The sequence below is a fragment of the Muscardinus avellanarius genome, assembly GCF_963383645.1.
Source record: "Muscardinus avellanarius genome assembly, chromosome: 10".
In the NCBI taxonomy this organism is placed as follows: domain Eukaryota; kingdom Metazoa; phylum Chordata; class Mammalia; order Rodentia; family Gliridae; genus Muscardinus; species Muscardinus avellanarius.
The window spans coordinates 56,999,684-57,012,674 of NC_137796.1; the positions used below are offsets into that span (position 1 = coordinate 56,999,684).

The following is a 12,991-nucleotide window of genomic DNA, read 5'->3' on the forward strand; positions in this document are numbered from 1 at the left end:
AACAGGAGAAGTAGATCAGAGGTAAAATGTCCCTAGGTTCAATCCCCAGTACCAATAAAATGGTAATAATAACCCAGGCATGGTAGCACACTTTGTAATCCCAAAACTTGGGAGGCTGAGACAGGGGGATCCAGGTTCGCAGACACCCTCAGCTACTTAATGAGGCTCTCTGCAACTTAGCGAGACCTTGTGTCAAAATAAAGAATAAAGCCAGGCATGGTGGTGCATGCTTGTAATCCCAGCATTTGGGAGGCCGAGACAGGAGGATCCCGGTTCATGGCCAGCCTCAGCTACTTAGTGAGGCCCTCAGCAACTTAGTGAGACCCTGTTTCAAAATACAGAATAAGCAATAGGGCTAGGGGTATAGCTCGGAGGTAGAATGCCCCTGGATTCCATTCCCAGTACCACAAAAAGGGAAGAAAGAAAGAGAGAGGAGAAAAAGAGAGAAAGAAAAACAATAGGGCTGGGGGTGTAGCTCTGAGGTAGAATGCTCCTGGGTTCAATCCCCAACACCACACACACACACACACACACTCACTCACTCACTCACTCACTCACTCACTCACTCACTAATAAATAGAAGTTGGCTCATGGGGTGAGCCTGGAGGGGCTACTTCAGAAACTTCCAGGAGAGGGGTAGGGATGGTGGGCAATTTGTAGACTGGAGGATCAGTGAAGGCAGTTGGAGAGTTCAATACAGGTTGGGGGTAAATCTTTGAGGAAGCTGTTTTTCCTCTCTGAAGCCCCTGTCTCTCTCTCTCTCTCTCTCTCTCTCTCTCTCTCTCTCTCTCTCTCTCTCTCCACACACACACACACACACACACACACACACACACACACACACACTCAAAATGGTAATAATAATAATAAAAAGAAGATCCACACACATCTAAATCCCTCTCGCACATCCTAGTGCCAGAGAAGGACCAATTAAGAGCTAAGAGCTGCTACTATCATTAATGCTGCTTTCTTCATCTGTTCTTTTAAACCATATTGGTTGAGCCCAAACCTGTGATACAAATGTGACCCACATACAGTTTGTGTGTGTGCATACCCAGAAAAATTTTTCATATATTTCTATCTTCAGTCTGTTACATTCCACAATGGAGAACAGCAACCTATCATGCATTCATAGAGGACACCTAACAAGACTTCCCTGAAGAGATCATGAAAAGGTCCTATGATGATAAGAGTGCCCACGTCAATGGAGGAAGAGGAAGGAGGCCAGGATGACCCGAACAGAGAAACAAAAGCAGAATGGAGTGGTAAATCTGAAGGAGGACCAAAAGCCAGACCTTGGGAGTTGGGGGTACAGTTCAAAATAGAGCTCTTGACTACCATGTCTGGGGCCCTGGGTTTTACTTTGAAGGCTATAGTGAGGAGCCTGGGCTTTCTCCCAAAGGCACTAAGGAGCCAACAAGGATTTCTGAGAAAGGGAGGAACCGAGTCAGTTTTGTGCTTTGTGTGTGTGTGTGGTACTGGGGACTGAACCAAGGGGAGTTCTGCTTTTGAGTCACACTCCCACTCCTATTTTTTTTTTTTAATTTGAAACAGAGTCTCATACTTCTTAAACCCAAATTTTACCTGGATGACCAGTGCCCCACCCTGTGGTGATCCCTAACCCCAGACATAAAGACCAGTCACTCACAATCTTTTCATAGTACTCCCGACGCCGCTCGGCCCTCTTCTTGTAGTCAACCATCATGCCTCGAAGCTTGCGCTCATGTTTCCGAGCCTCGTGCCACATCTTGGTGAGGCCAAGCCTGGGGCCTCAACCTGAAGGATGAGGGGATCAGGAGTGTCAGATGAGCTGTAAAAACCACATGGTCAAAATCTATCAAGTTGATGGCACTGATTATCCTAAATATCATGCCTCTCAGTTTTAGGGGAGGAGAAATGAGGCTGCAAAACGGATCCAGGAGCTTGAGCACCGTGAAAAATCCTTAAGTGATTCTGGAGGAAGCATCCCTGGAAAGGGAGTGTCCTAGATTCTACACGCAGGAGTCAGGATGAAAGGTTTGGAACGGAAGGACAGTGTTTTAAGCCAACCCTGAACAGCTAGGGCTGAAGCTCCCAGGAAGTGTCGAAAAGGCTCCCAGGAGGAGCAGTCCGTGGGGGGCGGGTAGCAAGAGGGGTAGGGACGAAGGCAGGAGAGGAAGGGCGAAGTTTAAAGAGCACGAATATGGTATGGAGGTGGGGGGCCGAGGGCAGGTGAAGGGCGTGGGTGGAAGACGATGCCTGAGAAAAAGAAATCTTAGGGGCGTTGGTGTCATGGAGAGGCCAGAGTGGGGCTGAGGCGCAAAGAAAGGATCTGAAAGCGGGAAAGTATCCAGGTAAAAAGGAGACGACGGCGAGAGGCGGAGAGGGCAACCGGAGCGGATGGGCTGAGGTGAGGGTCAGCATTCGTGGGCCGGGGCGGAGCTCGAGGTCTGGGCAGAGCTTGTGGCGCTGACCCGGGCCGAGGCGGACACCGCGAGTGGGGCCCACAGCCCGGCAGGGGCGCGGCCTGAGGCCCCTCAGGACAAAGCGGGTGCGGGCGCGGGGCCCTGGCGGCCAGGGCCCGGCCGAGGCCCACGGCGGCACCCGGAGAGCCCGAGACAAGGGCGAAGAGGGACAGAGGCCGTCCGGAAACCAGAAGGCCGGGACCCGTCGCCTGCACTCACCGGCTGGTCGCCGCCTCCCACTCCTGCGCCCGCGCGGCCTGCACCGGAAGCGGAAATGAGGGGCCGCGCGGCGGAGGGGGCGGGCGTCGTGACGTACTTCCGCCGGCGAGGGCGGGCCCGGTGGGCGTGGCCTAGCGCGGAGGAGGGCTCTGCGAGGGGACTGGGCGTTCCCCGGCCCAGCCCCAGAGACGAGACCCCCACGAGGCTCAAAAGTCGTCTTTATTGGGTAGTCTCGGAACAACCCACCTACCCGCGGGTCTGGGGGAGGAGGCCGCGGATCGGGCCCCTCACCCCCTATGTACAATCTTTGCGGAATCCGGTCGGAGCAGGGGCGGGTCGTGTAGGGCTCGTCCAGAAAGGCGCCCCTGTTCCTCTCCCGACCCCGTTTGTTCATTAGTAAATTGGGCCCGAGGGGAGACCCGCGCTGCCGCGCTCTCCGCCAGCGATGAGTTTGTCCGATTCAGAAGGGTGAGGAGGGCGGGACACTGACTTGGGGAGGCCCCAGGGGCTGCGGTGCTGAACCCCGCTCGCCCGGTTCCCACGGCCCCTCCGCTGCCCTCCCAGCTTCGGGGCCGCGGGGCTACGTGGCTTCAGGCCCCGGGGACAGGAGGCCACCTCCGAAGGCTGCCTCGCGGTACTGGTTGGGAAACATGTTGCTGCCCACGAGGCTGGCGGTGCCTCCGTCCCCGGGGCCCGAGACCGAGTACGAGTCCAGTGTCAGCGGTTCGGAGCCAGGGGCCTCCCCGACCGCGGCCCCTCCACCCCCGCCGCCTGCGACAGCGCTGACGAGAGGCGGCGCAGGGGGCAGCAGGTCCAGCATGGTGAAGAACGTGGGGGCCATGGGGTCGTAGGGAAAGTCGTCCTCCAGAAGGTCAGGCCCGCCCGGGGGCTCCAGGCCCGGCAGGGACACGGTACCAGGGAAGAAGTCTGCATCCGGCAACAGGGCTGAGGGCGGGAGAAACGGACCTAGCAGGATGAGAAGGACAGCTGGTTTTAGGGCCAACTTTTGGCCAGGTGCTACCTCAGAGACCCCACTCCATGCTACATTCGTTCAATTCCCCTGCTCCACTACTAGTTTACCACACACTATGATCTCAGGCAAGAGACTTCACCTCTCTGGGCCTCAGGGTTTTTTCACCTATAAAATGGGCAGAATGCCTGGAAGGGTAATTGTACTAATTGAGTAGGCACTTACAGAGAACTACCAGACAGTGTTTAAAAAAAAATACATTTAAGCCAGGCATAGTGGCCCACGCTTGTAATCCCAGTACTTGGGAGGCTGAGACAGGATCACAGGTTTGCAGCCAGCCTCAGCTATTTTAGTGAGTCCCTTCACCACTTAGTGAGATCCTGTTTGAAAATAAAGAATATAGGGCCAGGCGTTTTGGTGCATGCTTGTAATCCCAGCACTTATTGAGGCCCTTCACAACTCAGTGAGACCTTGTTTCATAAAATAAAACTTAAAAAAATTGGGTTGGGGGTGTAGCTCAAAGTACAATGCCTCTGAGTTCCATCCCTGGTACCGCAAAAAAAAAAAAAAAAAAGAAAGAAAAGAAAGTAGGGCTTTAGCCAGACATGGTGACACATGCTTGTAATCCCAGCATTCAGGAGTCTGAGACCAGAAGATCCCGGTTCGCAGACAGCTTCAGCTACTTAGGCCCCCTGCAACTTAGACCCGGTTTCAAAATAAAGAATAAAAATAGAGCCAGGCGTGGTGGCGCATGCTTGTAATCCCAGCATCCGAGAGGCCGAGACCCAGAGGATATTGGTTCGCAGACAGCCTCAGCTACTTAGTGAGGCCCTCCACAACTCAGTGAGACCTGGTTTCAAAAAAAAAAAAAGGATAAAAAAAAAAAATGGGGCAGGGTGTGTAGCTCAGAGGTCGAATGCCCCTGGGCTCTATCCCCAAACCCGGAAAAAAAAATAAAAATAAAAAGAATAAAAAATAGGGCAGGGGGTTTAGCTCGGAGGTTGAATGCCCCTGGGTTCCATCCCCAAACCCTCAAAAATAAATAAATAAATAAATAAATAAATAAATAAATAAAGTCGGGCTTTGGAGCCTGGTGCTCCTTTGTAATCCCCGCGCTTGGGAGGCTGAGACAGGAGGATCACACAGGTTCAAAGCCAGCCTCAGCTACTTAGTGAGGCTCTCAGCAACTTAGTGAGACCCTGTTTCCAAATAAAATAGAAAATTGGTCTGGGAGTATAGCCCGGAGATAGAAAGCCTCTGGGTTCTACCCCTAGTACCACCAAAAAAAACCCAAAAAACATAAAATATAAAAGGCCGGGCATGGTGGCGCCCACTTGTAATCCCCGTGCTTGGGAGGCTGAGACAGGAGGATCGCACAGGTTTGAAGCCAGCCTCAGCTATTTAGTGAGGCTTTCAGCAACTTAGTTAGACCCTGTTTCCAAATAAAATAGAAAAAAGGTTTGGGAGTATAGCCCGGAGATAGAAAGCCTCTGGGTTCTACCCCTAGTACCACCAAAAAAACCAAACAAACAAATAAAATATAAAAGGCCGGGCATGGTGGTGCCCACTTGTAATCCCCGCACTTGGGAGGCTGAGACAGGAGGATCGCACAGGTTCAAAGCCAGCCTCAGCTACTTGGTGAGGCTTTCGGCAACTTAGTGAGACCCTGTTTCCAAATAAAATAGAAAAAAGGTCTGGGAGTATAGCCCGGAGGTAGAAAGCCTCTGGATTCCACCCCCCAACTCCACAAAAAAAAAAAAAAAAAAAAAAAAAAAAAGAGAAGTGGTAGGTATGTGCTCCCTGAGGCTTAGAGAGGTAGAGCAACATGGCAAAGGTAATGAACGGCCCAGCAGAGATTACAGCCTCCAATTCTGTCTCCAGAGCTCTTATTCTTTCCACTTGACATTGCTGACAATGCAATGAATCACTGGCCTTGGAGAAGCTGCTAGAAAAGCAGGGCTGCAGCTTATCCTCAGCCCATCCCAGAGGGCAGGAGCTTGCAGGAAGCCAGGACCCACCTGAGCTGTGGCTGGGCAAGAAGTGGTCCAGGAAGGCAGGCTTCTTCTTCCGCCTTTTGCTCTCAATGCCATGGGGATCTGAGGTAAGAAAGGTCAGAGATAAGGAAGGACTCCTGATCCCCAACAGCCCTGATCTGGGGCGGGGCAGGGCAGTGGGGTCAGCATCCATTCATAGGGACCTGGGAAAAGGCATAAGGACACACCAGAACTGTTCAGCTCCCCAAGAACATCAGGCATCCCCCGCTTCCGTTTCTTGTCCACGCCATAGCTGTCTGTTCAGGAGATATCAGGGGTATAGAAAAAGAAACCCATCAATAATAGTAAAAAATTAACAATCATAAAGACCACTTGGGAGGTGGTTGAGCTGTTTCTTTTTTTCTCCCCCCCCCCCAGTACTAGGAATTGAATCTAGGGACATTCTACCTCTGAGCTATACCCCCAGTCCTTTTTTTATTTATTCATTTGTTATTTTGGTACTAGAGATTGAACTCAAGGGCATTCTACCTCCAAGCTATGCCGCCAGTACTTTTTTTTTTTTTTTGGTGGTACTGAGGGTGTAACCCAGAGGCTTTCTACCTCCAGGCTATATTCCCAGATCTCTTTTATATTTTATTTGGAAACAGCGTCTCACGATCTCAGTACCTTTTTACTCACTGTTTCCAATGCTTAAAACACTGTCTCTCACTCCCACCCAGGCCCTGGAGAACCAGCTCGGCCATCCTCCGTCCTCACTCAACTGCCCCCTCCTCCAGGAACCCTTCCCTGACCCAATCAAGTCCCGTGAACAACTCCACTGTGGTCCTCCTCACCTGGATCTTCACTGTGGGGAAACAGGCTATTCCCACCCCAGGGCTGTGAGTCTCACAAGGGTAGGCTAGGAGCTGTCTTGGCCACTGTGGTATCCCCAGCACTAGACAGCACAGGGCCAGACCTGATCAGACATACTGAGGGGATGAATGAATAAGACACTCCCCAGTGGCAGGAGAGGTCCAGGTCTGTTTTGCACAGGAGGAGGCTGAGACTCTGGGAAGCCAAGGTCATAGTGCCAGAAAGCAGCAGGCGGAGATTTGAACTCCAGTCTAACAGCAGCTCTGTGTGGCTTCTTTTGCCTCTCCCGGGCCTGCATCACCCAAGCAAGGCCAAGAGCCAGGCTCTGGGGCAAGGGGCCACACCGGCTTGCCCTGGTTACCATGATCCCGAGGCAGGTACGTGAAGGGCATCGGCTCACTGCAGACCCCGTCGGTGAGCCGCTGCAGGAACACGTTGACTGTCACGGGCTCCACTATCTCCAGGTCCTCGTAGGGGGGCGTCTTGAACACAATGGCAATCTGGCGGTGCACATCAGCCTGGGAGAAGTCAGCCCGGCCCTCCCAGGAGGCTGTGCTGAACACCACTGATATGTCTTCTGCTGGGAGAACGGGACATCTGCAGAGCTGGAACATCTGGGTCCCAACTCACCCCCGCCCATCAACCCTAATATTCCTAAAATAAAACTCATCATCTTGGAAGCTGACTACATCCTCAGCCCCCTTTTTTAAATTATTTTTTATTTTTTAAATTATTTATTTTAAAGCCGGGCGTGGTGGCGCACGCTTGTAATCCCTGCGCTTGGGAGGCTGAGACAGGAGGATCGCACAGGTTAGAAGCCAGCCTCAGCTACTTAGTGAGGCTCTCAGCAACTTAGTGAGACCCCTGTTTCTAATAAAATAGAAAATAGGTCTGGGAGTATAGCCCAGAGGTAGAAAGCCTCTGGATTCCACCGCCAGTGCCACCAAAAATAAAATTATTTATTTTAGCCCAGCGTGGTGGCGCATGCTTGTAATCCCCGCGCTTGGGAGGCTGAGACAGGAGAATCGCACAGGTTAGAAGGAGGATCGCATGGGTTAGAAGCCAGCCTCAGCTACTTAGTGAGGCTCTCAGCAATTTAGTGAGACCCTGTTTCCAAATAAAATATAAAATTGGTCTGGGAGCATAGCCCAGAGGTAGAAAACCTCTGGGTTTCACCCCCAGTACCACCAAAAAAAAAAAAAAAATTATTTATTTATGCCCGGGCGTGGTGGTGCACGCTTGTAATCCCCGCGCTTGGGAGGCAGAGACGAGGATCGCGCAGGTTCAAAGCCAGTTGCGCGCGCTGGCTTAGGAGACCCTGTTTCCAAATAAAAATGTAAAAATAGGTCTGGGAGTGTAGCCCGGAGGTAGAAGGGCTTCCAGGAACCCCAGTACCACCAATATATATATATATATATATATATATATATATATATATATATATATATATAATTTATTTATTGTGGTACTGGGGATGGAACCCAGAGGCATTCTACTTCCAGGCTACACCCCCAGCCCTATTTTTTATTCTTTATTTTGAAAAAAGTTGTCACGGAGTAGCTGAGGCTGGCTGTGAACCATCTCCTGTTTCAGCCTCCCAAATGCTGGGATTATAAGCATGAGCCACCACGCCCAGCTTTTTTTTTTTTTTTTTTTTTTGCAGTACTGGGGATGGAACCCAGGGGCACTGTACCTCCAAGCTACACCCCCAACCCTATTTTTTAAAGTCTTTTTATTTTTTAATTTAATTAATTAATTTATTTAATTTTTGCAGGTCTGGGGATGGAACCCAGGGGCATTTGACCTCTGAGCTATACCCTTGCCCGATTTTTTTATTCTTTATTTTGGAATAGGGTCTCATTAAGTTGTAGAGGGCATCACCAAGTAGCTGAGGCTATCTGCAAACAACAATCCTCTGGTCTCAGCCTCCCGAATGCTGGGATTACAAGGGTGTTCCACCACACCCAGCACAAACCTTTTTATTTTTATTTTTATTTATTTATTTATTTTTTTTTTTTATGTGTTTGGTGGTACTGGGGATGTAATCCTTCTACCTCCGGGCTACACTCCCATGGCTATTTTTTTTTTTTTTTTTTTTTTTTTTTTGCGAGTCTCGGGATGGAACCCAGGGGACATTCGACCTCCAAGCTACACCCCCTGCCCTATTTTTTATTCTTTATTTTGAAACAGGGTCACACTGAGTTGCAAAGGGCCTAAGTAGCTGAGGCTGTCCGCGAACCTGGATCCTCCTATCTCAGCCTCCCAAATGCTGGGATTACAAGCTTGTGCCACCACACCCGGCTCCTATTTTATATTTTATTTGGAAACAGCGTCTCTTAAACCAGAGAGGCTGGTTTCGAACCTGCACGATCCTCCTGTCTCCACTCCCAAGCACGGGAATTACAAACGTGTACCACCACGCCCGGCTTAAGTCTTTTTATTTTTGAAACAGGGTCTCACTGAGTTGCAAAGGGCCTCACTAAGCATCTGAGGCTGTCTGCGAATCACAGTCAGGCTCCTGTCTCAGCCTCCCAAATGCTGGGATTACAAGTGTGGGCCACCATGCCCAGCTTTTATTTTTTACTTGGATACAGTGTCTCACTAAGGTTCTGAGAGCCTTACTCAGTTGCTCTGGGCCTCACTAAATTGCTGCAACTGGCTTAGAATTTGCAATCCTCCTGTCTCAATCCCAAATACTGAGATTACAGTTGTACACCACCATACCTGGCTTGTAAATTTTTATATACAGATGCTCCTTGGATTATGATGGGGACCATAAGTAAAAAATGCACTTAAACCCGGGTGTGGTGGCTGATGCTTGTAATCCCAGCATTTGGGAGACTAAAACAGGAAGATTGCAGTTCGTGGACAACCTCAGGTACTTTAGTGAGGCCCTTTGCAACTCAGTGAGACCCTGTTTCAAAATAAAGAATAAATAATGCTGGAGATGTAGCTCAGAGGTAGAATGCCCCTGGGTTCCATCCTCAGTAACACACACACACACACACACACACACACACACACACACACACACACACACATATATGCACTTAATAGCTGGGAGTGATGGCACAGGCTTGTAATCCCAGTACTTGGAAGGCTGAAACAGGAGGATAGTGCCGGTTCAAAGCCAGCCTCAGATACTTAGTGAGGCTCTCAGCAACTTACTGAGACTCTGTTTCCAAATAAAATATAAAATAGGTCTGGGAGTGTAGCCTGGAGGTAGAAAGTCCCTCGGTTCCACCCCCAGAACCGCAAAAAATAAAAAAGCATTTAATATGCCTGGCCTCCAGAACATCATAGCTTAAGCAAGGCAGTACACACTAGAATCTTCTGTTGTTTACTCACATGCCCCGAAGTACTGCAGATTGAATGCAGTGTGGGGGATGCTTTAAAACTCAGCTATGCCGGGCGTGGTGGCGCACACTTGTAATCACTGCGCTTGGGAGGCAGAGGCACAGGTTTGAAGCCAGCCTTGGCTTAAGACACCCTGGTTCCAAATAAAAAAATTATGTTAAAAAAAAACCCTGAGCTACAAGCCAGACATGGTGGCGCACGCTTGTAATCCTCGCACTTAGGAGGCTGATACAGGAGGATCGCGCAGGTTCGAAGCCAGCCTCAGCTACTTTGTGAGGCTCTCAGCAACTTAGTGAGAGCCTGTTTCCAAATAAAATATAAAATAGGTCTGGGAGTATATCCCGGAGGTAGAAAGCCCCTGGGTTCCACCCCCAGTACCGCAAAAAATAAAAATAAAAATAATAAAACTGAGCTACATAAACCGGTCATGGTGGCGCATGCTTATAATCCCAGCATTTGGGAGGCTGCAACAGGAGGATCCTGGTTCGCGGGCAGCTTTAGCTACTACTTAGTGAGGCCCTCCGCAACTCAGAGAGACCCTGCTGCATAATGAAGACTGAAAAATAGGGCTAGGGGTATTAGCTTGGAGGTAGAATGCTTCTGGGTTCCATCCCCAATTCCACACACACACACGCATGCGCGCACACACACACACACACACACACACACACACACACACTACTGAGCTACATCCCCAGCTTTTTTTTATTATATATTCCATTTATTTATTTGTTTGTTTGTTTGTTTGTTTGTTTATTGTGGCACTGGGGATGGAACTCAGGAGCATTCTACCTCTGAGCTACATCTCCAGCCCTATTTCTTATTCTTGTTTTTGTGTGTGTGGTACTGAGGGTGGAACCCAGGGGCTTTTCTACCTCCGGGCTATACTCCCAGACCTATTTTATACTTTATTTTGAAACAGGGTCTCACTAAGTTGCTGAGAGCCTCACTAAGTAGCTGAGGCTGGCTTCGAACCTATGCGAACTTCCTGTCTCAGCCTCCCAAACTCTGGGATTACAAGTGTATGCCACCATGCCCAGCTTTTATTCTTTATTTTGAAATAAGGTCTCAATGATTTGCAAAGGGCCTCACTAAGTAGCTGAGGCTGTCTGTGAACCAAGAACCTCCTGTCTCAGCCTCTCAAATGCTGGGATTACAAACATGCGCCACCACACCCGGCTTCCTATTGTTTATGTTTATTATTAAATTTATTTATACCTATTCTTATTGTATCTATCATACATATTTTATATATTATATATAATATTTTTGTGGTACTGAGAATTGAATCCAGGGGCATTCTACCTCTGGGATACATCCCTGGGCCTATTTTATTTTTCATTTGGAAACAGGCCTCACTAAGTTGCTAAGGCTGGCTTCAAACCTGTGATCTTCCTGTCAGCCTCCCAAGTACTGGGTTTACAAGCATTCACCACCATCCCCAGCTATGTACATACTTTTGTGTGTGTGTGTGTGTGTGGTACTGGGGTTCCTGGAAGCCCTTCTACCTCTGGGTTACACTCCCAGACCTATTTTATATTTTTGAAACAGGGTCTCTTATGCCAGTGCGGCTGGCTTCGAACCTGCGCAATCCTCCTGTCTCCGCCTCCCAAGCGCGGGGATTACAAGCATGCGTCACCATAATTTTTATATGTGGTACTGGGGATTGAACCCAGGGGTATACTACATTCAATTATATCCCCAGCCCTTCTTTTTTTGTGTGGTACTAGGGGATTGAACCTGGGGGCATTCTACCTCTGAGCTATAACCCCATTTTGAAACAGGGTCTCACTAGGTTGATGAATCTCATTACTTACTGAAGCTTTCCTTGAACCTATAATACTCCTGTCCCAGCCTCCTAAGTACTAGGATAACAGGTATGTGCACCACACCTGGCCCCTGAGCCCTTCTTAATTTCTGTTTTGAAACAGAGTCTCACTGGGTTGCTGAGCGCCTTGCCAAGTTGCTGAGGCTGGCTGTGAACCCACAATCTTCCTGTTTCAGCCTTCCAAGTACTAGAATTACAAGCCACCACGCCCGGCTTTTATTTTTTATTTTGTCTTGTACTGGGCATGGTGGCATATACTTGTTTTTGTTTTTGTTTTTGTTTTTGTTTTTTTGTGGGTCTGGGGGTGGAACCCAGGGGCATTTGACCTCCGAGCTACACCTCCTGCCCTATTTTTTATTCTTTATTTTGAAACCGGGTCTCACTGAGTTGCAAAGGGTCTCACTAAGTAGCTGAGGCTGTCCGCTAACCTGGATCCTCCTGTCTCAGCCTCCCAGATGCTGGGATTACAAGCATGCACCACCACGCCTGACTGGCATATACTTGTAATCCTAGTACTTGGAAGGCTGAGACAAGAGGATCGGCGGTTCAAAGACAGCCTCAGCAACTTGGCGAGGTGCTCAGCAACCTAGTGTGACCCTGTTTCCAAATAAGAAATAAAATCAGGCTAGCGTGTATAGCTTGGAGGTAGAAAGCCTCTGGATTCAATCTCTAGTACCAAGGAAGAAAGAAGAGGGGGGGGGAGGGGAGGGGAGGGGAGGGGAGGGGAGGGGAAGGGAAGGGAAGGGAAGGGAAAGGAAAGGAAAGGAAAGGAAAGGAAAGGAAAGGAAAGGAAAGGAAAGGAAAGGAAAGGAAAGAGCCTTGCTGAGTTGCTGAGGGTCTCATTAAGTAGATAAGGCTGACTCAAACCTGTGATCTTCCTGTCTCATCCTCCCAGGTACTGGAATTAAAGGCATGTGTCACTGGGTGCCCAGAACCTCTAAGGTTGTTCTCTGAAACTGTTCAAATGGGCACCTTCTGCCTTGCAAGTACCAAAATTCCAGACCCCCAGAAGGAAAGCAAGTGTTTAGCACAAACCATGTTGCTTGTCCCATGTAAGCACAATGGGTCATCTTGTCGATTTGGGAATAGTGTGGAACCCCCCAGTCCATGTTCCCAGAAGCCAGCCCAGGACCAATTCTATAAACATGGTTCCCCCACCCCTTGAGGTGTTAGGAACGGAACCCAGGGCCTGGTGCATACTAGGTAAGCACGCTACCACTGATAGCCCCTCCTGATGCATTAATTCAGTTCTACTACCAGCATCACTGCCAGTGAGCTGAGATGTGCAGAGATGCAGTGTGGCCCTGCACACAGCAGGGGCCAGTGA

The 12,991-nt window shown here is 49.5% G+C and overlaps 2 protein-coding genes across 5 annotated transcripts in view; both read right to left on the minus strand.

The window, feature by feature from the left end:
- The window catches only part of CLASRP (CLK4 associating serine/arginine rich protein), a gene marked incomplete at both ends in the record, with an annotated part of 36,876 nt that extends 35,129 nt beyond the window's left edge, over window positions 1-1,747 (minus strand). For both annotated transcript variants that reach the window (XM_080702221.1, XM_080702220.1), the window contains one exon: window positions 1,649-1,747. In XM_080702221.1, coding sequence (XP_080558347.1) covers window positions 1,649-1,747 — 99 coding nt within the window. The remainder of the gene's footprint in view (window positions 1-1,648) is intronic.
- Window positions 1,748-3,243: 1,496 nt separating this feature from the next.
- Window positions 3,244-12,991, minus strand: part of RELB (RELB proto-oncogene, NF-kB subunit) — a gene marked incomplete at both ends in the record, with an annotated part of 38,919 nt that continues 29,171 nt past the window's right edge. For all 3 annotated transcript variants that reach the window (XM_080704174.1, XM_080704176.1, XM_080704175.1), the window contains 4 exons: window positions 3,244-3,629; window positions 5,652-5,729; window positions 5,855-5,923; window positions 6,841-7,056. In XM_080704174.1, the coding sequence (XP_080560300.1) occupies window positions 3,244-3,629; window positions 5,652-5,729; window positions 5,855-5,923; window positions 6,841-7,056 (749 nt within the window). The remainder of the gene's footprint in view (window positions 3,630-5,651; window positions 5,730-5,854; window positions 5,924-6,840; window positions 7,057-12,991) is intronic.